Source organism: Urtica dioica, chromosome 10 (assembly GCF_054948205.1).
Source record: "Urtica dioica subsp. dioica isolate 48M chromosome 10, U.dioica_male_clone48M_v1_H2, whole genome shotgun sequence".
Classification (NCBI taxonomy): Eukaryota; Viridiplantae; Streptophyta; class Magnoliopsida; order Rosales; family Urticaceae; genus Urtica; species Urtica dioica.
This window is the reverse complement of record NC_142765.1, coordinates 15,592,233-15,619,379: the sequence shown is the minus strand read 5'-3', so window position 1 is coordinate 15,619,379 and position 27,147 is coordinate 15,592,233. Positions and strand designations below refer to the sequence as shown.

Sequence of the window (27,147 nt, the reverse complement as noted above, 5' to 3'; positions counted from 1 at the left end):
GACCGACCGGGTGTGGATGGCACGCTCATTGCCAACCTCCTCGGCTACGACATCGAGGGTGTTTCTAACCATGACGACTCTAGGAGAATCTAGAACCGACGAGGCAACCCATAGCCTTGTGCGCTCTCGGTCCGAGAAGCCGAGGGAGGCCATGGCCGGACCGGCCCCGCCGGCACACAAATGCTTGCGCCTCGGCCCGATCATCGTGTCTCGACCTTTCGTAAAGTGGGGAATCGACCTCATCGGCGAACTGCCTACGGCCCCACGGCAATACAAGCACGCGATTGTAGCGATCGATTACTTTACCAAGTGGGTAGAAGCGGAACCCTTGGCAAAAATCACAGAGGCGAATACGACTAACTTCATCTAGAAGAACATTATCTGCCGCTTTGAGATGCCCTCGTCAATTGTGACCAACAACGGAAAGCAATTCGACAACGCACGCATCCGCGACATATGCGAGCAGTTGGGGATTAGTAAGACATTCTCATCCCCTCAGCATCCACAGGCTAACGGCCAAGTCGAGGCGGTCAACAAGACAATCAAAGAGAACCTGAAGAAAAAGTTAGAAGAAAGAAAGGGAGCATGGGCCGATGAGCTTCCTACAGTCTTGTGGGCGTACCGAAAAACCGCACGAAACACGACCGACGAAACTCCATTCGCTCTCGCGTTCGGCGTCGAGGCCGTGGTCCCCGTTGAAACTAAGCTCCCGACATTCCGCATCAAAGAATTCGAGGAAACCGCCAACAACGAGGCAATGAGGCTCGAGTTAGACCTCATAGATGAGAAAAGGGCAGATGCCCTGACCCGCCTTGTCGCACAAAAGAGAAAGTTCGAGAAGTAATACAATTCCAAGGTCAAGTTTCAGAAGTTCGCCGACGGAAGCCTCGTCCTTAGAAGGGTATTCCAAAACATTAAGGTGTAAGGAGCGAGAGTCTTGGGTCACACTTGGGAGGGCATGTACCGTGTCCGCCAAGCCATACATAGTGGCACTTACGAGCTTGAGAATTTAGAAGGACTCGTGTTCACGCACCTGCGGAACGCCGAGCACCTGAGGTAATATTACCAATAAAGCTCACCCTCAATTTTTTTGTTTTCTTTTTCGTTAATGACAATTTCAAATTTGAACAAGGCCAACGGCCATGGGATGTAATTTTATTCTCCTTTACGTAATATAAGACTATCGGATTACATTTTATTTTGTGTTTCATTCCATATTGCTATAATTTCTAGTCTTTTCTACGAGTACCCAAGAAACTCGAGGGGATAACAGGGATACATCATCCACAAATCATCCGCGCGACATCCTCGCACGACTCGAAAAGGCAGTCTACTAGACTCACAAGTGACTCGCGCACCGACAGGCGTTACATCCGCGCACCGAATACGAGTCCCAAGGCAATAGTCAAAATCCAAAACGCGACACGCGTACCGACAGGTACCACACTCGCTGGGAACTGCGCCTACTCCAAGCCCATCTTGACACATGACACGTACGCCAACAGGTAGCGTACATATCAGGAAAGAGGCCCGTTCACCATCCAGCTCATGCGCCGATAGGCAGCGAGTCACCAATGGGTTTCAAAGGATTACGCCTGCCAGACGGAATTGGTCTAGCCAACGTCCACGGAAAACCTGACCATGCGATGTGGCACCAAGTCATGCAAATTGGTTACACTAGACATAGTAAATCGAGACTCATAAGACACGCATCAACCAAGCCGTGCAAATCGGTTACATTAGACATAGTAAATCGAGACTCATAAGACACGCCTCAACCAAGTCACGCAAATTGATCACGCTAGATATAGTTAATCGAGAAAATAAGACGCATAATAAACTTGAGAAGGTTAAATAGAAACTGATGAGGACATGTCCCACAAGGAGCCACAAGCAAAATACCAAGTGCCGGTAGGACCCGTGACGAGGGCTCGAGCGAGGAGATTCAAGGAGGAGCTTAACAATCTGATCATCAAGCTCCAAGATGAAGAAGGGGACAAGCTCTTAAAGGAGAAAATTCAAGGAAGTCAAGAAACACCAATGAAGAATATTATTTGGGCCGAATTGAATTAGACGGACTATTCCTATTTTGCTATTTCAGTTTGTGTTATTTGGGCCAAGACATGTTATTTAAAAAGCCCATATGTGTTTGTATTGGGCTGGTCCGTTGTTTTATGTCTATTAGTACTTAAATAAGGCTAAATGGGCTTATTAGGTTATGGGGCCCATGGAGCTACGAATTTGTCTTTGTAAAAACTCTATAAATTAAGCCTTTAGGCTGAATGAAGGGACAATTGGATTTCGAGTTAAACACTTTTCTGTGAGGATTTTCATTCTCTCTTTGGTTCGTTTTGAAATATTCGAGCCTCTTACAAAGCGGTGCGTGTAGGAGTTCGAAACCGACTCATCAGACGGCCATTCGCATCCGTCCGTGGCGTACATCGATTCACCCTCGTTCCTAAATTGTAGACGATCCGTCACTGTGCTATTGGGATATCGGGTCTCGGAGCTTAGTCGGCCAAGGTTCATATCAAGTGGTATCAGAGCTAGTCTCTACTTTTAGGTCTGCTTATCCTTTGTTTCGTTCTTTTTTCTTTTTGTTTTTTTCTCCGTTTATCTTTGTGTTGTGTTTATTCCGTCTCCATTATTTTCATTGCGTCAAATTTTTTTTTACCATAAAACGTTTTGTTAAGTCTCTCCGTACGTAATTTTTGTGGTTTAGGTCTGTGTTTTGTTATCTTCGTCTCTTTTGTTCTTGAGTGTCAAAAAAAAAAAAAAACAAAGGATCCGAACAAAAAAAAAAAGAGAATCCGTGGAGATCATAATTTTCGTGTTAATTATCGAAGTCTATTTTTCGGAAGTCAATTTTTATTCAGTTAGCAGATTTTTAGCACTTGATTTCGGAAATCTCCTTATTTCCTAGTTTCCTGATTTCGGTCTTTCATTTATTTTCATATTTCATTTATTTTCCTTTATTTCCAGAATCCTTTCCCATTCACTTTATGTTTTTGTTTTGTTCACAATCAATTTTGGCGTTTCACATTTAATTCCGGTTAGCATTTATCTCCAGGATATCAAAAAAAAAAAAAAAAGAAAGCAAAGAAAAGAAAAGAAAGAGGATCCGAAAAAGAGTATTTTTGACCTCAAGAAATTTTATTTCCTTGTTAGAATCCTTGTGTGTTTTGGAGCGTTTTAAGATACCTACTTTCTATCGAATGTTATTTTTCGCCCTTTTTCAAATTCCGGGCAGATTTCTTTCCGTGGGTGTCGTTTGTGTCGTTTTGGTGTATCGTTTTCGAATTTTTCTTCATCACCTCCGTTTTCGAATTTTTCTTTCATCACCTCATTTCTGGTCTCTGAGTAGTTCGGTACGAGCGTATAGAGAGTTTGAGTGAGTGGTAAAAGGCAGAGAGAATAACTATCGCCATTATCAAACACGAGTGCAGAGTGATAATTTTGAGTGTAAACACGTGAGGGAGTGTTTTTGTGAGGTTTTTCATTTGTTACTAACAATATCTTGCAGCAACCATGTCAAACAACAGCGACAAAACTGAGGGAATTCCAGACCGGAGGCTGATGATGCAAGCAATGATAGGAGAGATGAGGAGGATGATGAGGGAAGAGTTAGAGCCACTACGAGAACGTGTCGAAAGAGTGGAGGAAGGCCAACAAGCTCCCAACAGAGGAAGACGAAGACAGCCTAGGGAGGAGACAGAAGATGAAATGGATAATGATTATGAAGAGGAGGATTATAGGAGAGGAAGACGAAACGAAAGAAGGCAAGGAGGAAGGGATAGAGAGGACGTAGGAATTGGCGGCATCAAGCAGAAGATTCCAACATTCCAAGGGAAAAGTGACCCGGACGCCTTCTTTGAATGGGAGACGAAAGCCTAGTTTGTGTTCAAGTAGCAACTACACCGAACGCAAGAAGGTAATACTTGCCGCTGCTGAATTCACTGATTATGCTATTGTTTGGTGGGATCAGCTGGTGACGAGTAGACAACAGGCTGGAGAGGAGCCAATAGAGACTTGGGATGAGATGAGGGCCATCATGAGAAAGAGGTTTGTGCCTCGTCACTATTACCGAGAGCTTTATCAGAAGCTTCACCGTCTCAGGAAAGGCAATCGCAGTGTTGAGGAGTACTACCGGGAAATGGAGGTTGCCATGATCCGAGCAAACATAGAAGAAGATCGCGAGTCGACCATGGCTAGATTTATCAACTGGCTGAACCCTGACATTGCGGACAAGGTGGAGTTGCAGCATTATGTCGAGATGGAGGATTTGGTTCACTTGGCCGTCAAGATTGAGAAGCAGCTCAAGACGAGGGGTAGCATGAGGGGAAGCCGATTTTCAGAACAACCTGCATGGAAGAAGACCTTCAACCGAAACGAGAAGAGCAGTTTCAAACGACGAGGAGACGTAGGCAAGCCAAGCACTTCTACGGCTCCAACCACATCTAGTTCTTGTCCCAGTGCTCAAAAGAAACCGGAGACGACTTTTAAGAGAAATCGTGATATCAAGTGTTTCAAGTGCCAGGGAGTTGGCCACTTCGCAAATCAATGCCCGAATAAGAGGAGCATGACGATTCTTCCGACCAGAGAGATGGTTACCGACGATGAAGAGGAAGATCAAGAATAGCCTGACGAAGCATCAGACGAGGAAATTGAGGCACCTGCAGAGCTCGTGTTGGTCTCTCGACGAGCTATGAACACACAAGTTGTATGAGATGATGAGGAGCAGCGTGAAAACATCTTTCATACCAGGTGCCATATCGGTGAGAAGGTGTTCAGTGTTATCGTCGATGGAGGGAGTTGTATGAATATCGCCAGCGTTGCTGTAGTGAAGAAGCTTGGACTTCCAATGACAAATCACACTCATCCTTATAAGCTTTAGTGGTTTAATGATGGTGAAGAGGTACGTGTCTACAAACAAGTCCTTATCAGTTTTTGGATTGGCAGTTATGAGGACTCGGTGCTGTGTGACGTGGCACCAATGGACGCGAGGCATATACTTTTGGGGCGGCCGTGGCAATTCGATGGGAGGGTGAATCATGATGGCTACACCAACAAATACTCCCTCAGGCACAAGAATCGTACCATCACCCTCGCGCCCCTTACTCCAAAGCAAGTACATGAAGATCAACTGAAGATGCAACAACAGAGAGAAAGGTTTAGGGTACTAGAGAAGGGAAAGGAACCAAGGGATGAGGTTGTTGTCAATGGTGCCCACAAGAAGAGTTGTAGTCTTTATTTTGTATATTTGATGTAATAAAGTCTCATGAAGACTCTAGCTTGTAATTGCCTATCTATTCATTAATAAAGTTGAAACGTTCATTCAATCTTCCTTGTCTGAAGCTTTATGATAAAACCTTAGTCTTTTAGTCCATAAACAAACTTAACAACTTACGAAGAGACAAATGTAGATTTGCATGAACAAACTCTTCGTAGTTTGCTTAAAACGATATATTCGCAATCTTAGGGTCAAAGGACTATTGACCTCAGTATGATTGTTAGAAGAATCTATGATGTCTGGTTATGAGGCATTGAGAGTTTGGGACTCTATAGTTCTTCTAGGTATCTTCCGAAGATACTGAATTGACCAGTGCACTTCTAGAGACAATATAAGAACAAACCATTTAACCTCTTATGTCTCGAAGTCACTATGTATGAATTGCATCATGCTTACCTTAATCCTGAAATGAGACATGCCATTTCACACCTTAGTATTCTCATTTGAGAAAGTCAAAGTTCGGACTCACTATGTGATTCCGAACAAGGCCTATTGGTGAAGTACTAAGTTGTGAGTCTGTCATGAGTAACTTTGTGAAGTTCTCATAGATATGGAATTCATGTACAAGATTGCTGAAATGCAATGTATGTCACCTCATGCTTTGTTCCTTGGAGTGTGAATAAATGAACTGGCCAGTGTCCAAATTGAGTCCTGACTCTTTTGGATGAAACAATGTGACTTGTTAGCTCCTCGTCAATACATTGTTTCTAACTTATTCACAAGCGACAAAGGAGTTGAGGAAATAACAGCTAGAAGGGTAAAATGGTAATTTAGTAAATCCCGACTAGCTGATGACATTCATGAAGGGTAAACATAGATAATATTCAGTGGCTCCGCTCATCATAATTAGGTCGAATTCTTGAGTAGAAAATAAATTCATTTGAACCGAGAGATTTTCAGTGTCAGCTCTTTAGTGGAGTCAGTTGACATTAAGCTAAACTTGGAAAAGGTTTGTGAACTTTTGAGTCCAAGTGTTTAGCCCGAGCTTTGTTCATTTGGGTCCATGAGGTCACTGTCATGAATCACATCGATAGGAATAGTTAAACTGGAAGCTAAGTCAAAACAAGAACGAAAATTGTCGAAAGGGTATTTTTGTCTTTTGAGACATAAGGATGAAATGGATGTCAATAAATTTTGACAAGTTCATTTGATGACTTAATGTCACTCGGCCATAATATGATTAACTGGGCCTTGTGAATTAATTTCATTTCATGAGAATTTTATTGAAAATTCTTAATGGGCCTTTCTCATGTTGTCATGAACAAATGAAGAAGCTTCTAGAAGCTCCTTCTAGAGAGACTTGGGCGCCTACCCTAATAGAGAAATAGGAGAGTTTATTTTGTGCATAAATGTATTTAGATACTTGCCAAAAGAAAAAGAGGAAACAAATTTCCTCCAAGAGGAAAGTGGGAATCGGCCAAGTGAGAGACAAGGCAAGGCCTTGAACAAAATTGGAAACAAATCAAGGCTTCTAGAAGCCTTGAGTTGGCCGAGTGTCTCAAAGGGAAAAAGAGGAAATTGCTCATGAATATGTGATATTCTATAGAAGAGGAAACTACCTTATTGAAGGTGAGACCTCTCCTATAAATAGGAGCCTCATTTCCTCACATTTCATTCATCCAAGTTTAAGAGATTTGAGAGACTCTCTCTCTAGAACTTGTGGCCGAAATCCTCTCTCTCTCTCTCTAGTTTATTTTCGATTTTTTCTTGTCTTGGCACCTAGGTCCTCACTCGACCTAGTGTTTAGCTCTGCGACTTCGAGACTCGTTCTTAAGTCGTAGCGTTTAAAAGTGCCCACTCACTGATTCCTTCTTTTCGAGTGATTTAGTGATAGAAACTTTCGTGGTTGCTCGAGGTGCCGAGGATAGAAAGAGAGACGTGCTGCGAGGGGAGACGAGCGTTGCAAACTTTCCACAAGCTTCTTCAAAGTTCAAGCTTCAAGAAAGGTTAGTAAACTTCTAGCTCATATTGGTTTTTTAATGACATGTACTTGCACTTGTCTAGGTTAGTAAAAACTGTTTTACTTGTAAAAGAAAATTTTTAAAATTCCGCCGCTTACCGAAGCGTTAATTATTTTCTCAAACCCTAGATCGATTCCAACAGAGGTAAAAACAGAGAGAAAACAAGAGAGAGACCCAAAGAGAAAACCCGAGAGAGAAGTGGGGAATGAAAGAAAAGATGGGGTCATGAAAAACAAAATCGGTGAGAGAAAACAAAACAACTTCTTTGCGGGAAAGAGTGATGTGAGGAAAGCCTTCTTTGCCAAACAGCCGATGATTTTACTTGTGTATAAGGAGGCTTCCTTATTCATTAACCGACATGGCGAGGTCCTACCTACTGCCATTGTTTCTCTTTTGCAAGAGCTCAAGGACGTTGTTGTTCGAGACATGCCAACAGGACTACCACCGATTCGAGGGATTGAACACCAGATTGACCTTGTACCCGAGGCCTCGCTTCCAAATAGACCGGCCTACCGAACCAACTCTGAGGAAATGAAGGAGTTGCAATGAAAAGTCGAGGAACTTTTGTCAAAGGGGTACATTAGAGAGAGCATGAGCCCTTGCACCGTACCAATTCTATTGGTTCCAAAGAAGGATGGGTCCCAGAGGATGTGCGTGGATTGCCAAGCCATCAATAACATCACGGTCAGGTATCGATTTCCCATTCCTAAATTGGATGATATGCTAGACAAATTACATGGTGCGTGTGTTTTCTCTAAGATTGACTTAAAGAGTGGGTACCACCAAATTAGAATGAAAGAGGGGGATGAATGGAAAAGCGCTTTTAAAACTAAACTTGGGTTGTATGAATGGCTAGTGATGCCTTTTGGTTTGACTAATGCACCTAGCACATTTATGCGACTTATGAATCATGTTTTGCGTTCGTTCATTGGTAAATTTGTGGTGGTATACTTTGGTGATATTTTGATTTATAGAAAGACCTTGGATGATCATGTCTTGCACTTGCGTGAGGTTTTTATTGTACTCAAACGTGAAAAGTTATTTGCTAACCTTGACAAGTGCACCTTTTGCACCGATCACGTTGTTTTCTTGGGTTTTGTTGTAAGTTCAAAAGGAGTGCAGGTAGATGAGGAAAAGGTGAAAGCTATTCAGGAGTGGCCAACACCGACAAATGCAGCACAAGTACGGAGTTTTCATGGCTTAGCGAGCTTTTATAGGCGCTTTGTCAGAGATTATAGCACAATCGCTACCACGCTCACGGAGGTGATGAAGAAACATGTGGCGTTCGCATGGGGGTAAGCACAAGAGGAGGATTTCACCGCAATCAAAGGAAAATTAATCAACCCTCCTTGTCTCGCATTACCTAACTTTGATAAACCATTCGAGGTTGAGTGTGATGCGTCCGGCTGTTGGAATTGATCTAGAGTTTAAGAAAAAGTTTAACGCTTCGTTAAGCGGCGGAATTTTAAAAATTTTCTTTTTCAAGTAAAACGGTTTTTACTAACCTAGACAAAGAGCAAGCACATGTAAATAAAAACTATAATGAGCATAGAAGTTTACTAACCTTTCTTGAAGCTTGAACTTTGAGAAGCTTTTGGAAAGTTGCAACGCTCGTCTCCCTCGCAGCACGTCTCTCTTTCTTTCCTCGGCACCTCGAGCAACCACGAAAGTTTCTATTACTAAATCACTCGAAATAAAAGGAATTAGTGAGTGAGCACTTTTAAACACTACGACTTAAGAACGGGTCTTGAAGTCGCAGAGCTAAACACTAGGTCAAATGAGGACCTAGGTGCCAAAACAAAAATCGAAAATAAACTAGAGAGAGAGAGGAAGGGGCGGCAACCACAAGTTCTAGAGAGAGAGGCTCTCAATCTCTAACTTATGTGGAATGAGAAAAATGAGAAGAATGAGACTCCTATTTATAGGAGAGGTCTTACCTTCAATAAGGTAGTTTCCTCTTCTATAGAATATCACATATTCATGAGCCAATTTCCTCTTTTCCTCTATGATATACTCGGCCAAGGTAGGCTTCATTAAGCCTTGGATTTGTTTCCTATTTTGTTCCATGCCTTGCCTTTTGTCTCTCTCTTGGGCGCCTACCTCATTTCCTCTTAGAGGAAATTTGTTTCCTCTTTTTCTTTTGGCAAGTATCTTCATACATTTATGCACAAAATATTTTCTCTCTCTCTTGGGTATGTTGGGCGCCTATCCTCATCTAGAAAAGCCTTCTAGAAGCTTTTCCAGTTGTTCATGACAACATGAAAAAACCCATTAAGAATTTTCATTAAAATTCTTATGAAATGAAATTAATCCACAAGGCCCAATTATTTTAATACCGCCGAGTGACATTAAGTCATCAAATGAACTTGTCAAAAAATTTATTGACATTCATTTCATCCTTTGTCTCAAAAGACAAAAATACCCTTTTGACTATTTTCGTTCTTGTTTTGACTTAGCTTCCAGTTTAACTATTCCTATCGATGTGATTCGTGACAGTGACCTCATGGACCCAAATGAACAAAGCTTGAGCTAAACACTTGGACTCAAAATTTCATAAACCTTTTCCAAGTTTAGCTTAATGCCAACTGACTCCACTAAAGACCTGACACTGAAAATCTCTCGGTTCAAATGAATTTGTTTTCTACTCAAGAATTCGACCTAATTATAATGAGCAGATCCACTGAATATTATCTATGTTTACCCTTCATGAATGTCATCAGCTAGTCGGGATTTACTAAATTACCATTTTACCCTTCTAGCTGTTATTTCCTCAACTCATTTGTCGCTTGTGAATAAGTTAGAAACAATGTATTGACGAGGAGCTAACAAGTCACATTGTTTCATCCAAAAGAGTCAACACTCAATTTGGACACTAGCCAGTTTATTTATTCACACTCCAAGGAACAAAGCATGAGGTTATATACATTGCATTTCAGCAATCTTGTACATGAATTCCATGTCTATGAGAACTTCACAAAGTTACTCATGACATTCTCACAACTTAGTACTTAACCAATAGGCCTTGTTCGGAATCACATAGTGAGTCCGAACTCTGACTTTCTCAAATGAGAATACTAAGGTGTGAAATGACATGTCTCATTTCAGGATTAAGGTAAGCACGATGCAATTCATACGTAGTGACTTCGAGACATAAGAGGTTAAATGGTTTGTTCTTATCTTGTGTCTAGAAGTGCACTGGTCAATTCAGTACCTTCGGAAGATACCTAGAAGAACTATAGAGTCTCCAACTCTCAATGCCTCATAACCAGACATCATAGATTCTACTAACAATCATACTGAGGTCAATAGTCCTTTGACCCTTAGATTGCGAATATATCGTTTTAAGCAAACTACGAAGAGTTTGTTCATGCAAATCTACATTTGTCTCTCCGTAAGTTGTTTAGTTTGTTTATGGACTAAAGACTAATGTTTTATCATAAAGCTTCAAACAGACATGGAAGAATGAATGAACGTTTCAACTTTTTATTAATGAATAAGCAATTACAAGTAAGAGTCTTCATGAGACTTTATTACATCAAATGTACGATATAAAGATTACAACTCTTCTTGTGGGCACCATTGACAACAAACTGCCACTTGACTCAAAGAAGATGTGTGTAGTCGTTCATGCCTAATCCCTCTCGATGTTGGTCGAAGACCTTGTTCGCTAGGGCCTTTGTGAATGGATCTGCTAGGTTGTCCACCGTTGAGATCTTCTTCACTTACACGTCTCCGCGCTGCACGATCTCTCGAATCAAATGGTATTTCCTCTCAATATGCTTAGAGCGCTTATGGCTTCGAGGTTCCTTTGAGTTAGCGACAGCCCCACTATTATCACAATAAATGGTCATGGGCTCGTCGACGTTTGGAACAACTTCCAAATACTTAAGGAATTTTTTAAGCCATACAGCCTCTTTGGATGCTTCATAAGCAGCCACATATTCCGCTTCCATTGTGGAGTCAGCAATGCAAGATTGCTTAATACTCCTCCACACAACAGCTCCACCATTAAGGATGAACACAGATCCCGGACACTACTACAAATATGGGCATCAGGTGCGACAAAAGTCGCACCTTAATGCCCAAGAAGTCGCACCCGATAGTACTATCGGGTGCGACTTTAGGTGCGACTCAGTCGCACCTAATAGTCCGCAGCTAATACTATTGGGTGCGACATGTCGCACCCAATAGTAGTATACTATTAGGTGCGACACTATTGGGTGCGACTTATCGCACCTGAAGTCGCGCCTATTTTTCAGTGGGAACTTAAGAATAAGGCGGGAATTTGACTTTTGGGTGTGACATGTCGCACCCAATACCCTACCCGCCAACGTATTGGGTGCGACTAGTCGCACCCAATAGCCTACCCGCCAACTGATTGGGTGCGACTAGTCGCACCCAATACCCAATTTATTTTAATTTTTTTTATAAATATTAGAATTAAAATATAATATTATTAGAATTAGAAATTAATATTATTAGAATTATAATAGAATTATAATTAGAATTAGAAATTAATATTTCATATTAAAATATTTTTAATATACAAGCAACTAATACGAGTTTGTTCGCTAATATAAAAATATACAAGTGCAACTATTTTCGTTGTTGCCTATAAAACTTATCTATAGAGGAATTTCCTCTTCCTCCAAATAAGTTGCCTCCGCGGCCACTACTGCTGCTTCCTCCTCGGCCATTGCCGCTACCGCTAGGACGATCACGCTGAAACTCCGCAGAACCTGGCATTTCATTATCAGCCATTGCCGCTGATGTCGGCGTAGGGGAAGCCTGAGTATGCATCTGTGTAAACGAAAGCAGCTGTCGCTGCATCTCTTCCATCTGCATTTGTTGTGCCGCCATTTGAGCTTGTTGTGCTGCCAACTGAGCTTGCAACTCGGTATACAGTACTGGATCGGCGCGTGACTGAGGTGACGAACCAGACGAGCTTCCATCTTGAGCTCGAGCCACACTCAAAGCCCCAACTGGTGTCGTGGGTCCTATCCCGACATTCCAATCACGGCGTGGCCCGAGAACGTCATGCATCGCATACCCCTCTGCGCGTTCGAGGCTCACCTCTTCGCCTCTCTCATTCGCTTGTCGCAAAATATCTGCCACTTGGGCGTTGATTCGCGCCTTTACAAAAAAACCAAATAAAATTATTATATAATTATTATTAAGTAATTAAATAAAATAACTTACAAATTGTTGACTCGCGAAGGGCGTTGTCCAGTTGCCGTTAATATCTTGATGCTTTTTCTCCCACGTCGCTAATGCGGAGGACAATGTCCCATCCTCCTTCCTCTGCAAGTTTTAATCATCAAAATAAGACTAATGTGTCTAATGTTAATAAAAATTAAGCAACTTACGCTCTTCTGTCGATGAGCAAAAAAAGGTATCGACCCTTGTCTGGCCTTTGTCTGCTTCTTCTTCGCATTTTGTCGGTTGCGGTCAGCCTTTGCCTGCGAGACATAAATTCATTTAATTCGATTCGATGAGAAAAAAAAATCATGTTCAACTCATACCTTATGTTCCGGTGTGTTGAAGACCTCTATTGCCTTCAACCAAGCCTCGTGCGTATAGCCCTTTGGTGTTTCTTCTCTGGCGAGCTCTATTTTCCCGCAAAACTTGTTGAAGAATCTAGATGATAACTTTGACTTTTGGTTGCGTCGCAACCGCTTCATTTCGCGAATGATTGTAGACTCTATCTCGTTGCGAATGCAATCAGCTGGCACTCTCTCGCCAGTTGCAGGATCCTCGTACACAAAACGGTACTCGTTATGGATTACGGTAATAACGGCCGTCACATGCTGAGGCTCGACTTCATTCCAGTCATTTGCGTGTGCTTGAAACGTCGCCTTGATCAAGTTTCCAAGACGGTTCGAGAAGGTGCCGATCAAGGGATTTTGCTCCCTGATGTCCTGGTAGAACATCATGTGTCGCCGATCGTAGCGAACTACATTCGCACCAGGAGTCCCTACCCCTGCTCTCGCTGACACGAAACCCTTCGTTGGTCCACGTGTGTTCTTCGATCCGGAGGATCCCGGCGTCTGTGGTGGATCCTCGCCTCCACCTGCTCCAGTCGACATCCTATAAGAAGAAAACAAAATTAGAAAACAAAGAAACGTGGACGACACCACTGAGCTTAACCTTGCGTCTCCAGGTTGAGCTTGAGGGGGCGTATTAAACACAAGTGTGGGAGATTTTTGGCCTTTTGGCTACGACCAAGTGTAGTATATGTTCTTATCAGCTTAATGTATGATAATTGGTTTTCTCGGCTAAGGGGACCAACATATTCGGAGCTAAAGATAAATTGTGGAAGGCTCACGGTATTGTTCTGCCGGGTGGCCTCCAATGATATAAAGAGCACTTAAATGAGTTCGCAAAGCTTTTTAAATTTTGTTTCATTTACAACCTTGGAGGTTGGGATATTTCATAAATAAAATAAATAATTTACAAATATGATTTGGTAGATAATAAACTTTATTTAAATAAAAGAGAATATTAACTATTTTATTATAACAAATAGAATATAGTTGTTATGATTCTTTTTATTATAAGGATTAATATAAAAATAAAGTGGTTAATTAAATCTTAGATTTTTTCTAGATTCAAGGATCTTGAAAAGCCAAAAATAGAGGGCAAGCTATAAATAGAGGGCAGGGATAGAAGGAAATTACGACTAATAAAAGTGAATTTCATTTTAAAATTTGACTTACTCAATTCTGTAAGTTTTGGAATTCAATATTTTATTTAGACTCTAGAAATATTCTGTAAGCTATAAAGAAATATTTTAAACTCTAGAAGTCAAAACTTTTTTTTTTTGTCTTTAGAAACATATTTTATTATTTGAACCGAAAAAAAGAACATCGAGAAATAGAATGTTACGTGATATTACATTGAGAAATCACGAATAAATAAATAGAAATGCTTGTGTAGAATCTTTAAGTGTTTTTTTTAATTTCATGTTTTAGGAGATTAAGAAGTTGAATATGCAATTGACTTCTCTTGTTTATGTATATGTATATTTATATATACACATTGGTTATAATTAATTGTCTACTAAAGATTTTTAGGTAAGATTTTTGTTAAATACAATAAATACGTTAAAGCTGGATTAATTATATAAAACTTATTCATGAAGGTAATTGTCGGAATGTTCGTGCTTTACATATGTTTCATTAGCGGGGATAGCTCAATTGGGAGAGCGTCAGACTAAGAGAGAGACTGTGAAAGGTATCTTATTTTTTTAAATGGACTGTTTCTAGTGGATTTCGATTCTAATTGGTTCAAAACTCTACCGAAATTTTGGCAGAGTTTCCCCTATAATATTGCTAAACCAAAAACCTGCAAACTACTTTAAAAACATTTAAAATCCATCCAGAAACTATCATATTAATTAACTAAGTCCTAAACCGAGCCTCTGTGGTTCGATCACAACATTTTATCAATATCTATAGTTTAAACAATAAACAATTTTCAATCTTAATTAAACTAACATTTAAAATTTAAAATTAGTTACATAACCAATTTCATTATTAAGTACAAATTGTTAACAATTAAACTACAAATTAATTAATTAACTAAACTAACAACTTATTAACCAATTTGATTTCCACTACAAATTAATTAGTTAACTAAACTAATTATAAACAGTATATGTATTAACAATTATAATTACATTAATTAATACATGTACTTATTAAACACAAATATACTTCATTCATTAAATTAACAAATTAACCAACAATTTAATTAAATTAACTACTTATTAACCTAACATATTAACATACTTATTAAAATGTAATAATAATTAGTATTTTTATAAACATGTGAATTAATTACATAAGTAACAACTTAACAAATTTATTTACCTAATTTATGAACTTAACTAACTAATTACTATAACTAATCAATTAATTTAATTAACATAAATAACCACTAACCTTCACCGACGGGGCTGCGAGGTACAAGGCGCGGCAACGTGGAGGCGACGCGGCGCTCGACCAGGCTGAGGCGATGCGGAGAGGACGGGATGATGGCCGGGGCTGGCGAGGCACGACTAAAGATGGTGGTGGTGAGGTGGCGGCGGAGCTTCACAGGGCACGGCTGCGGAGGATCGGACTGTCCACATCCGTTTCTACAGGCAGTGCAAAGCAGTAAAAACCAACAATTCCAAACAAACTCCAAAATCAAACCAATTCACAACTTAAACAATCACCAAAACGAGCTTAAAGCCACATCTAAACCATGAAATCAAGCTGGGAGAAGAAAGCCCCAAATTCAAATCCACAAACCCTAACCTTTAAAATCAATTCCAGAGAGATGGATTCCTCACCTAAATCCACGAAATCAACCCTCCCTGGTCAGTTCTCACCTCTTCCCCGTCGTTCCTTCCCCGGTCGGCGTCCTCGGCGGCTGGCGGCGAACGTGCGCGACGGCGCTCGGTCTCCGGAATAGGTGGCGCGCGAGGAAGAGAGGCTGCGGAGGACCGGCACGAAGGAGAGGACCGGCGCGGACTTGGACGTCGGAGAAGACCGGTACGCGTGGTGGCTCGGAGAAGAGAGAGGGAGAGAGGGAGCGAGGTCGCAGAGGGAGGGAGAGAGGGAGGGAGAGTCGCAGAGAGAGAGAGAGAGGGAGGGAGAGTCGCAGATGGAGATAGAGAGGGAGGGAGAGTCGCAGAGAGAGAGAGAGGGGCTGTTGGGTGTTAGGGCTGTTGTGAAGAAGACGCAGCTTTAAAAACTAACCCTAGTAATCAGGTGCGACAAGTCGCACCTGATACCCAAATAGGTGCGACTAGTCGCACCTAAAAAAGATAATAGGTGCGACTAGTCGCACCTGAAAGTAAAAAAAAAAAAAAATAAATACCACGTCAGACAAATGAAAAAAATGAGGGGGAGAAGTTGAGCGCTTATTTTTTTTAAGACTTTCAGGTGCGACTAGTCGCACCTGAAAGTTTTCAAAACTATTGGGTGCGACTAGTTGCACCCAATACCACTTAAAATCAGCGAATTTTTTTTCATTTTTGGAGACCTTTGGGTGCGACAAGTCGCACCTGTTGCCCATTTAGGTGCGACTTGTCGCACCTAATGCCCCTCCGCACCAGAAAGGCTTATTTGTAGTAGTGGAAGTGGATTTCCTGGAATCCTTATCCGCTTGAAAATCGGAGTCGGTATATCCCGTCATAGTCAAGTCAGTACCTGAGTATGTAAGCATCAAGTTCCTAGTTCTTCCAAGATACTTAAGAACATGATTAACAGCAATCCAGTGCTCGGGTCCAGGGTTGGATTGGAAACGACTAACTACGCCAACGGCGAAACAGATGTCAGGTCTAGTGCAAAGCATAGCATACATGAGGCTTCCTACGGCAGAGGCGTAAGGAATTTTCCTCATGTGTTCAATCTCTTGTGCAGTCTTGGGAGACTGGTCCTTAGAGAGTGAAACTCCATGCCTAAAGGGTGTTTGGCCCTTCTTGGAGTCTTGCATCGAGAAGCGTTCCATTACCTTATCAATATAAGATGCTTGAGAGAGCGACAGGGTCCGGTTTTTCCTATCTCGAAAGATTTGGATCCCAAGAATGTACGCGGCTTCTCCTAGATCCTTCATATCGAATTGCTTTGCCAGCCAGACCTTACCCTCAGATAACTTACCCACGTCATTACCAATGAGTAGTATATCATCGACATATAGCACCAGAAACACAACTTTGCCTTCGTGTATTAACTTGTAAACACAAGGCTCATCTATTGACTGTTCAAAGCCGAAGCTTTTTACAGTTTCATCGAATCTAATATTCCATGGCCTAGATGCTTGCTTTAGTCCATAAATGGATTTAAGCAACTCACAAACCTTGGTCTCTTGACCTTCTTCCACGAAACCATCTGGTTGAGCCATGTAAATGCGCTCGTCAAGATTGCCATTCAGGAAGGCTGTCTTGACATCCATTTGACAGATCTCATAGTCGAGAGCTGCAGCTATGGATAGGAGTATACGGATGGATTTAAGCATCGCGACTGGCGAGAAGGTTTCTTCATAGTCAATCCCTTTTTGTTGGGTATAACCCTTCGCCACAAGTCGTGCTTTGAACGTCTCGACGTTCCCATCAGGACCCCTTTTCTTCTTGTATATCCACTTACACCCTACAGGTTTAATCCCTTCAGGAAGGTCTACAAGTTTCCAGACTTTGTTGACATACATTGAGTGCATCTCAACTTTCATGGCGTCAAGCCAAAGGTTTGATTCAGAACAAGCCATCGCTTGGTTATAGGAAACATGATCATCTATGTCAGAGACGGCTACGAGAGAGTCTCCATAAGACATGTACCTGTCAGGCTTTTGAGTAGCCCTCCCACTACGTCGAAGTACTACTTGACGAGATTCTGATGAGTTAGGTTGTGTTTCAGTTAGGGTAAGAACATTTCTTACAGATGAGGTAGAAGCTTCCTCACCCAACTTTTCTTCAAGCATAATTTTGCTTCTAGGTTTTGCATCCTTCATAAAGTCCTCCTCAAGGAAACGAGCATTCGTGCTAACGAAAGTCTTATCGTCCTCGGGACTATAGAAAGTAAAACCCTTGGTTTCCTTTGGATATCCAACGAACAGACACAATTCTGACCTACTAGCCAACTTGCTAGTCTTTTGCCTTAGCACGTGTGCAGGGCAACCCCAAATTTTGATGCGGCCAAGATTCACTTTACGGCCAGTCCATCGTTCATAAGGAGTACCAGGAACCGTCTTGGACGGAACTTGGTTCAGAATATAGGCGGCTGTTTCGAGGGCATATCCCCAAAAGGAAAGAGGGAGTGATGAGTAACTCATCATTGATCTAACCATCTCCATAAGAGTTCGGTTTCTTCTCTCTGACACTCCGTTTTGTTGCCAGGTTCGGTAAGCTGAGAAGCGATACCTTCTTCTTTAAGAAAATCATCGAACTCTCCAGACATATACTCACCACCTCGATCAGATCGAAGGGTTTTGATCACTTTGCCAGTTTGCTTTTCCACTAAATCCCTAAAGACCTTAAATACGTTAAAGGTATCGGATTTGTGTTTGAGCAAATAGACAAAACCATATCGTGAGTAATCATCGGTGAAGGTAACAAAGTATTCGTATCCTCCACGTGCCTATTGACTGAGCGGACCACATACATCAGAATGTACTAGTTCCAGCAACTCAGTGGCTCTTCGACCCTTATCGGAGAAAGGCCGCTTAGTCATTTTTCCTTCTATGCAGGATTGACAAGTAGGTAGTGAACCTATTGCAGAGGCTTGGAGTGGACCGTCCCTCACAAGTCTCTTAATCCTATCTAGACTGATATGACCAAGTCTTAAGTGCCATAGGTATGTTGATTTTGTTAGATCGGAGGATTCAGAAAGTTTGATCCTCTTTGGCTCCCTAATTAGATCATTATCTATTTCGGTGTCTAAAAGTGAAGGTTGAGTTAGATGAATGTAAAAAAGAGCATTATTCATACATGCATCAGTGACAAAAGAATTATCAGGAAACGAAATATGAATTCCATTCTTAATGAACTTTAAACAATAATTTTGCTCAAGAAGACGAGCAACGGATATTAAGTTCTTCCCAAAGGTAGGAACAAAATAAACATTATTCAAGTTTAATGTGCGGTCTTAAAAAGACAACATCACAGATCCCACAGCCTTCGCAGACACAAGGCTCCCATCACCCCATTTGAAACAGAACTCGCCTTCATCTAAGCTTTTGGTTTTCATGAAACCATTCAAGGAACAACAAATATGGTTAGTAGCAGCGGAGTCAAGAATCCACGTTGATACATTATCAGCTACTAAACATCCTTCGGTAACTAGTACAATACTATGTTCCTTTGCTTTGAGATAGGCAGGACAGTTCTTTTTATCGGCCTTATGAGGTCTCTTCTTAGTTCCAGAGGCGGAGGCTTTTGCTCAGTAGCATGTGCCTCTCCTTGATTACTCTTTCTCTTAGTGAGACCTACAGCAGTGTGAAGTTCCTTCATAAGCTTGGTAACAGTGTACTCTAGCTTGTTTATGGAGTAGTTCATCTTGGAGGTATCAAGAGATACGGGGAGAGTTTCTAAGATCATATCTATGACACTCTTCCCATCAATCTCAGATCCTAGGATTTCCATTTTATTCAGAAAACTAATGATCAGTATCATAAAGTCTCTAACAGGAGTCCTAGCCTTCATATGACAGTTCATAAACTGTCGGACTGCTTGTAGCCTTGTTTGACGCCTTTGCCCTTCAAACATCTCAAGGAGATTGTTGAGCATGTCGGCGGCAGTCTCGATGTCACGATATTGTTGTTGCAATACATTGTTCATTGATGCTAAGATATAACACCTCACAATCTCATCGGAGCAGAGCCAGGCCGCCAAGGCGTCTTTGTCCTCTTGAGTTGAATCATCATTTGTCAGAGGAGGACACGGGGTGTTGAGTACCCATTTGTGCTTGTTAAAGGTAGGTATTATGTCGAGGTTATGTTTCATAGTTTTTGGTTTCGAGTTTGTTCGAGGAAAGGATGATTGAGAGATGGTTGAGAGACATGTTGCTTTTAAGTTGAAACAAGTTTATGATTAGTCTTTGGTTTAGGATTTAAGTTTGTTTAAGACTTGATAAAATCCAAAGGTGTTATAAACCAAATGATAATTTACTTCCTCAAGAGAAGGCCGCAAAAAATCTCCATCTATAAGTAAATAACACATCATTAATGCTTAGCCAAGATGTCAATACATCAATTTTGACTAGCCACCTTTTAAATTGGTGTGATCACTCACATCCTTTCGCAGAGCCTCAAGGGAGGATTACTAGGGATTGAGCCTAAGTGTGCAACCAACCACTTAGTCCAAAAGATCAACTTTGAAAAACAATCCCCCAAGGGGAGGCCTTGTCATCATCGTCTCACTCTCGGACGCAGCTCATCGAGCAATGATCGAAGCAAAAACGCCTTGGAGTACTCCCATTTAAGAGAGGGTCGCAAGAGCGGCTCTTAGTCCCACGTTAATTGCTTCTTTCATTAGTGTTGGGGAGCGTGGGTTACAAACAACAAATATAACCCTCCCACTTAGTTTTTGGAGTTGGTTCATCGACTCTTATAAGTTCGGAAACAGATTTCCTAGTTAGAGAGCGACAGAGCGGACAACTAGAAGAGAATCCTAGATCTTCATGTTCAGAGCAGTGTTAGTGCATAAAGGCACAAGGGACATACTCGGATCTTTTCCTATTTTCTATTTCGGGAAAGTGCATGAGGGAAGTGTGAACTTCAACTCACTCGAACACTTGAAAGTTTGAGATTACACATCTTTTTATTTTTCGGCTTGTCTACAAGGAGACCTCCCACTCAAAATTTCAAGAGCATATAGATTTTGAACATATGTGATATAGATATAGTTTTGAAAACATTTTGAAAACTTATTTGATTTGGATGACAAAATATTTTTCAAGTTTGAAAGCGAAAACGGTTTTTCAAAATTCAAACTAGTTTTGTAAAACTTCAATTTCAATTAAACTTTCAAAAATGAAAACATTTTAATCTTACACATCATGTTTATAATCTTATGAAAAACATTTTTGCTCAAGAAATTTTTCTCATTAGAGTTCTATAACTCATGGTAGTGGGGCTGAAAATCCGGAATTCTAAAAAACTGGAGTTTCGGAACAGTCGCGCACCTCGGAGTAAAATCGCCATAACTGGCGGCTCCGATGTCCTTTTGACCTGAAACCGGTGGAATTGGACAGAGGACAGACAGAGCTTTAATTTTATTTCAGAATAATTAAATTTTGATTTCTGAGCAGAGAGTTATTCCACTTTTACTGCAGGTTTTACTCCAGCTCGAAGAAAAAGAAATAATTAAAGCTTGGTCATTTTTAGGTGCGAAAAAGAATCGGGTGTAACGGAACGTTTTAGGGTGTTGTTAAAGCTTTTATTTGTGTTTTATTAGCAAGGTAATAACATGGTATAAAAGAAATAACTACATCCATAAAACGATTCAAGTAAATATAAGAAACTAGTAAGACAAAAAAACTAGTCACAAAATTTACTCGAAATTTCTCAAACCTTTAAAACACGTTTTTCAATATAAAAAATTAAAAACTTTTAGAACTGATTCTAATGTGTTTCAATAACACCCCAAACTCATAGAAAATAAAAAATGATTTTTAATTTAAAGGCATGAGCAATAAATTAAAAAAATCTAAGAAAACAATTCTAAATTGTCACAAAATTAGTAAACTTTCGAAAACGATTTTCAAGCTCATAATTTTAAATACATGTACATGCATATCTTTGACCATAGCTCTGATATCATTTGTTGGAATTGATCTAGGGTTTAAGAAAAAGTTTAACGCTTCGTTAATCGGCGGAATTTTAAAAATTTTCTTTTTCAAGTAAAATGATTTTTACTAACCTAGACAAAGAGCAAGCACATGTAAATAAAAACTATAATGAGCATAGAAGTTTACTAACCTTTCTTGAAGCTTGAACTTTGAGAAGCTTTTTGGAAAGTTGCAACGCTCGTCTCCCTCGCAGCACGTCTCTCTTTCTTTCCTCGGCACCTCGAGCAACCACGAAAGTTTCTATCACTAAATCACTCGAAATAAAAGGAATTAGTGAGTGGACACTTTTAAACACTACGACTTAAGAACGAGTCTTGAAGTCGCAGAGCTAAACACTAGGTCAAATGAGGACCTAGGTGCCAAAACAAAAGTCGAAAATAAACTAGAGAGAGAGGAAGGGGCGGCAACCACAAGATCTAGAGAGAGAGGCTCTCAATCTCTAACTTATGTGGAATGAGAAAAATGAGAAGAATGAGGCTCCTATTTATAGGAGAGGTCTTACCTTCAATAAGGTAGTTTCCTCTTCTATAGAATATCACATATTCACGAGCCAATTCCATTTATGATATACTCGGCCAAGGTAGGCTTCATTAAACCTTGGATTTGTTTCCTATTTTGTTCCATGCCTTGCCTTTTGTCTCTCTCTTGGGCGCCTACCTCATTTACTCTTAGGGAAAATTTGTTTCCTCTTTTTCTTTTGGCAAGTATCTTCATACATTTATGCACAAAATATTTTCTCTCTCTCTTGGGTATGTTGGGCGCCTATCCTCATCTAGAAAAGCCTTCTAGAAGCTTTTCCACTTGTTCATGACAACATGAAAAAAGCCCATTAAGAATTTTCATTAAAATTCTTATGAAATGAAATTAATCCACAAGGCCCAATTATTTTAATACGGCCGAGTGACATTAAGTCATCAAATGAACTTGTCAAAAAATTTATTGACATTCATTTCATCATTTGTCTCAAAAGACAAAAATACCCTTTAGACTATTTTCGTTCTTGTTTTGACTTAGCTTCCAGTTTAACTATTCCTAATCGATGTGATTCGTGACAGTGACCTCATGGATCCAAATGAACAAAGCTTGAGCTAAAATACTTGGACTCAAAAGTTCACAAACCTTTTCCAAGTTTAGCTTAATGCCAACTGACTCCACTAAAGAGTTGACACTGAAAATCTCTCGGTTCAAATGAATTTATTTTCTACTCAAGAATTCAACCTAATTGTAATGAGTGGATCCACAGAATATTATCAGTGTTTACCCTTCATGAATATCATCAACTAGTCCGGATTTACAAAATTACCATTTTACCCTTCTAGCTGTTATTTCCTCAACTCCTTTGTCGCTTGTGAATAAGTTAGAAACAATGTATTGACGAGGAGCTAACAAGTCACATTGTTTCATCCAAAAGAGTCAACACTCAATTTGGACACTGGCCAGTTTATTTATTCACACTCCAAGGAACAAAGCATGAGGTGATATACATTGCATTTCAGCAATCTTGTACATGAATTCCATGTCTATGAGAACTTCACAAAGTTACTCATGACATTCTCACAACTTAGTACTTCACCAATAGGCCTTGTTCGGAATCACATAGTGAGTCCGAACTCTGACTTTCTCAAATGAGAATACTAAGGTGTGAAATGACATGTCTCATTTCAGGATTAAGGTAAGCACGATGCAATTCATACGTAGTGACTTCGAGACATAAGAGGTTAAATGGTTTGTTCTTATCTTGTGTCTAGAAGTGCACTGGTCAATTCAGTACCTTCGGAAGATACCTAGAAGAACTATAGAGTCTCCAACTCTCAATGCCTCATAACCAGACATCATAGATTCTTCTAACAATCGTAATGAGGTCAATAGTCCTTTGACCCTAAGATTGCGAATATATCGTTTTAAGCAAACTACGAAGAGTTTGTTCATGCAAATCTACATTTGTCTCTCCGTAAGTTGTTTAGTTTGTTTATGGACTAAAGACTAATGTTTTATCATAAAGCTTCAAACAGACACGGAAGAATGAATGAACGTTTCAACTTTTTATTAATGAATAAGCAATTACAAGCAAGAGTCTTCATGAGACTTTATTACATCAAATGTACGATATAAAGATTACAACTCTTCTTGTGGGCACCATTGACAACACCGGCGTGGGAATCAGAGCAGTTCTCATGCAAGATCGACAGCCGATTGCGTATTTTAGCGAAAAAATGAGTGGGGCCACCCTTAACTACCCCATTTAAAACAAGGAGATGTACGCATTGATTCGAGCTTTAGAGACTTGGCAACACTACCTTTTGCCAAGAGAGTTCGTGGTCCACACCGACCATGAGTCACTCAAGTACTTGAAGGGACAGCAAAAGCTCAACAAACGGCATGTGCAATGGAAGGAGTTCATCGAGCCGTTTCCATACGTCATCAAATACAAACAAGGTAAGGAGAATGTGGTAGCTGATGTCCTTTCTCGAATGTATGTTTTACTTTCCACTTTAGATGCTAAACTTCTTGGTTTTGAACATATAAAAGATTTATATCCAAAAGACCGAGAGTTTAGTGAGATATTTACGAAGTGTGAGAAGATGGCGTCGGGAGATTACTTTAGGCATGATGGATTTTTGTTCAGGCTTGGTAGACTTTGTGTGCCTAGTTGTTCTCTTCGGGAGTTGTTAGTTAGGGAAGCTCATGGTGGGGGCCTTATGGTACATTTTGGGATAGCTAAAACTCTAGGAGTGATCCAAGAGCACTTTTATCGGCCTCGCATGAAGCGTGATGTTGAGAGGATTTGTGGTAATTGTGTCACATGTAGGAAAGCTAAGTCGAAAGTTCAATCACACGGTATGTTTACACCTTTGCCTATTCCTAGCTCACCTTGGGTAGATATATCTATGGATTTTGTGTTAGGTTTGCCTAGGACTAAGAGAGGCCGTGATTCTGTTTTTGTAGTGGTTGATAGGTTTTCAAAGATGGCACATTTTATTCCTTGTCACAAAACCGTGCTTCTAACGTTGCTGATTTGTTCTTTTGAGAGATTGTTAGGTTGCATGGCATGCCTAGGACGATTGTCTCGGATAGGGATACCAAGTTCTTAAGCTACTTTTGGAAGACCTTATGGAGTAAGTTGGGTACTAGGTTATTGTTTTTTACTACTTGTCACCCCCAAACTGATGGTCAGACCGAAGTAGTTAATATGACCTTGTTGACTTTGTTGAGGGCAATCATTAAGAAAAATATCAAGACTTGGGAAGATTGTTTACCACATGTTGAGTTTGCTTATAACCGCGCTATTCATTCATCTACTAAGTTCTCACCCTTTGAGATTGTCTATGGTTTTAACCCACTAACGCCATTGGATTTATCTCATATTCCTATGTCTGAGCATGTGAATTTAGATGTTGGACAGAAAGCAAAGCTTGTTAAGCAGCTTCACGAGACGGCACGACTCACATTGAGCGGAGGACGGAGCAGTATGCGCAACAAGCCAACAAGAACCGCAAGAGAGTGATTTTCGAACCCGGTGATTGGGTGTGGCTACATATGCGTAAGGAGCATTTTTCGGAGCACCGCAAATCCAAACTACAGCCGCGTGGCGATGGACCATTCCAAGTTATCCAGAGGATCAACAATAATGCCTACAAATTGGATCTCCCAGGTGAGTATAATGTTAGTGCTACATTCAATGTGACTGACTTATCTCCTTTTGATGCAGATCACGATTTGAGGGCAAATCCTTTTCAAGACGAGGGGAATGATGAGGACATGTCCCACAAGGAGCCACAAGAAAAATACCAAGTGCCGGTAGGACCCGTGACAAGGGCTGGAGCGAGGAGATTCAAGGAGGAGCTTAACAATCTGATCATCAAGCTCCAAGATGAAGAAGGGGACAAGCTCGCAAAGGAGAGAATTCAAGGAAGCCAAGAAACACCAATGAAGAATGTTATTTGGGCCGAATTGAATTAGACGGACTATTCCTATTTTGCTATTTCAGTTTGTGTTATTTGGGCCAAGACATGTTATTTAAAAAGCCCATATTTGTTTGTATTGGGCAGGTCCGTTGTTTTATGTCTATTAGTACTTAAATAAGGCTAAATGGGCTTATTAGGTTATGGGGCCCATGGAGCTACGAATTTGTCTTTGTAAAAACTCTATAAATTAAGCCTTTAGGCTGAATGAAGGGACAATTGGATTTCGAGTTAAACACTTTTCTGTGAGGATTTTCATTCTCTCTTTGGTTCGTTTAGAACTATTCGAGCCTCTTACAAAGCGGTGCGTGTAGGAGTTCAAAACCGACTCATCAGACGGCCATTCGTATCCGTCCGTGGCGTCCATCGATTCACCCTCGTTCCTAAATTGTAGAGATCCGTCATTGTGCTATTGGGATATCAGGTCTCGGAGCTTAGTCGGCCGAGGTTCATATCAGAAACAACCGATGTCAAGAAAAGAATCCAACAGGAAAGAAGAAATGAAAAACATCCCAAAACATCAAGGAAAGCAAGCGCTGAACAAGTGCGCAAAAAACCAAAATAAAACCAATTACTCGGAGCCAAAGTCAACCTGCTCCTCGATGATCTCAGGCGGGGTAACACCCGACCCTTTGGTGGCATCTCCATCAAGGGAACAGTTCATCGATTGAGCGGCCTCGGCAGGCGCGAGGGCACGAGGGCTATTCGTCTGCAGCACGTCATCCAATGAAAGGAACATGCCATCAAAGAAGGAAAAGGTAGTCCCGCGAGACGCATTCTCCTTTGCGGTCGCGTCACAAACTCGAACCGCGGCTGCATAACGAGCCTCCTCCAGAGCGACATCCCAATCATCCTCTAAGTCCGCCTTGGCCCGCATGGCATCGTCCCTCTCCTCGATGATGGCCTGCATCTCCACCAATAGCGAGTCTCGCTCTCTCTCCGCTTGGACACGGGAAATTTTCCTCGTCGATAGTCGAGTATGGACAATCTTCAGCTCTTCGTCCCGACTGAGAGCATCGCCTGAAGTTTCCTCGTCTCCCCTAAGAAAGTGTCGGCCGACTGCTCCACCTTCTCTCGAGATGCTTGCTCGGCCACTCGCGACGATCTCTTGGCAGTCAGCTCCGCGTTTAGATGAGCCACCTCCTCGCGGGCCCGCTTCGACTCCTCTTCGAGTGCTTGGAATTCCTGGGCAGGCCGGACCCCCGCTAGAGCAGCAGCATGTTCGACCGCGGCATTCTCCATGTCGGTCTTCATGTTTCGCATCCGTTGCAGTAGGTCCCGGAGAATGCAGTCACCCCCCTCCTGGTGTGCGATCATCTGCGACAGTAGATGACACAGGTGCAACTGCAATGAGCACAATAATGACGATCGTATATGGATCAAAGAGCGAGTCTTACCTTGTGGGCGTCACTGGTCCCATTCTGGAAATACTCAATGTCGCTCTTCGTCAAGAGACCCTTGAAGTCCTTCAAGCAGGACTCTGAAATCCCTTGGGAACATTGATCCCTCAACTCGGCCGCCTCTGCTAGAAGCATCAAGTCCATGTCGTCTCTTGCTACCGGCACATGAGCACGTTTCGAGCGGGAAGGCGAGCTGAGCATGAC

General features: G+C 41.2%; 2 protein-coding genes and 1 pseudogene across 2 annotated transcripts; all 3 read left to right on the top strand.

Annotated features, from left to right (window-relative positions):
• Window positions 1-394: 394 nt before the first annotated feature.
• On the top strand, window positions 395-844 carry LOC149383520 (uncharacterized). The gene is made up of 2 exons (XM_089627820.1): window positions 395-476; window positions 609-844. The coding sequence occupies exons 1-2, from the start codon at window positions 395-397 to the stop codon at window positions 842-844; spliced, it is 318 nt and encodes a 105-aa protein (XP_089483946.1).
• A 4,060-nt stretch (window positions 845-4,904) lies between these two features.
• Window positions 4,905-7,800, top strand: LOC149383519 (uncharacterized). Its single transcript, XM_089627819.1, has 3 exons — window positions 4,905-4,915; window positions 4,960-5,209; window positions 7,561-7,800. The coding sequence occupies exons 1-3, from the start codon at window positions 4,905-4,907 to the stop codon at window positions 7,798-7,800; spliced, it is 501 nt and encodes a 166-aa protein (XP_089483945.1).
• A 5,646-nt stretch (window positions 7,801-13,446) lies between these two features.
• LOC149383518 (U2 spliceosomal RNA) lies at window positions 13,447-13,608 on the top strand (annotated as a pseudogene).
• Window positions 13,609-27,147: the final 13,539 nt, after the last annotated feature.

Bases quoted from the DNA above. Each gene is read 5' to 3' on its own strand.
- LOC149383520 (XM_089627820.1), top strand. From the start codon at position 395: ATGCCCTCGTCAATTGTGACCAACAACGGAAAGCAATTCGACAACGCA. The intron at 477-608 runs GTAAGACATTCT...AGCTTCCTACAG, and splicing joins ATGCGAGCAGTTGGGGATTA to TCTTGTGGGCGTACCGAAAA.
- LOC149383519 (XM_089627819.1), top strand. The intron at 5,210-7,560 runs GTTGTTGTCAAT...TTTGCCAAACAG, and splicing joins GAAAGGAACCAAGGGATGAG to CCGATGATTTTACTTGTGTA.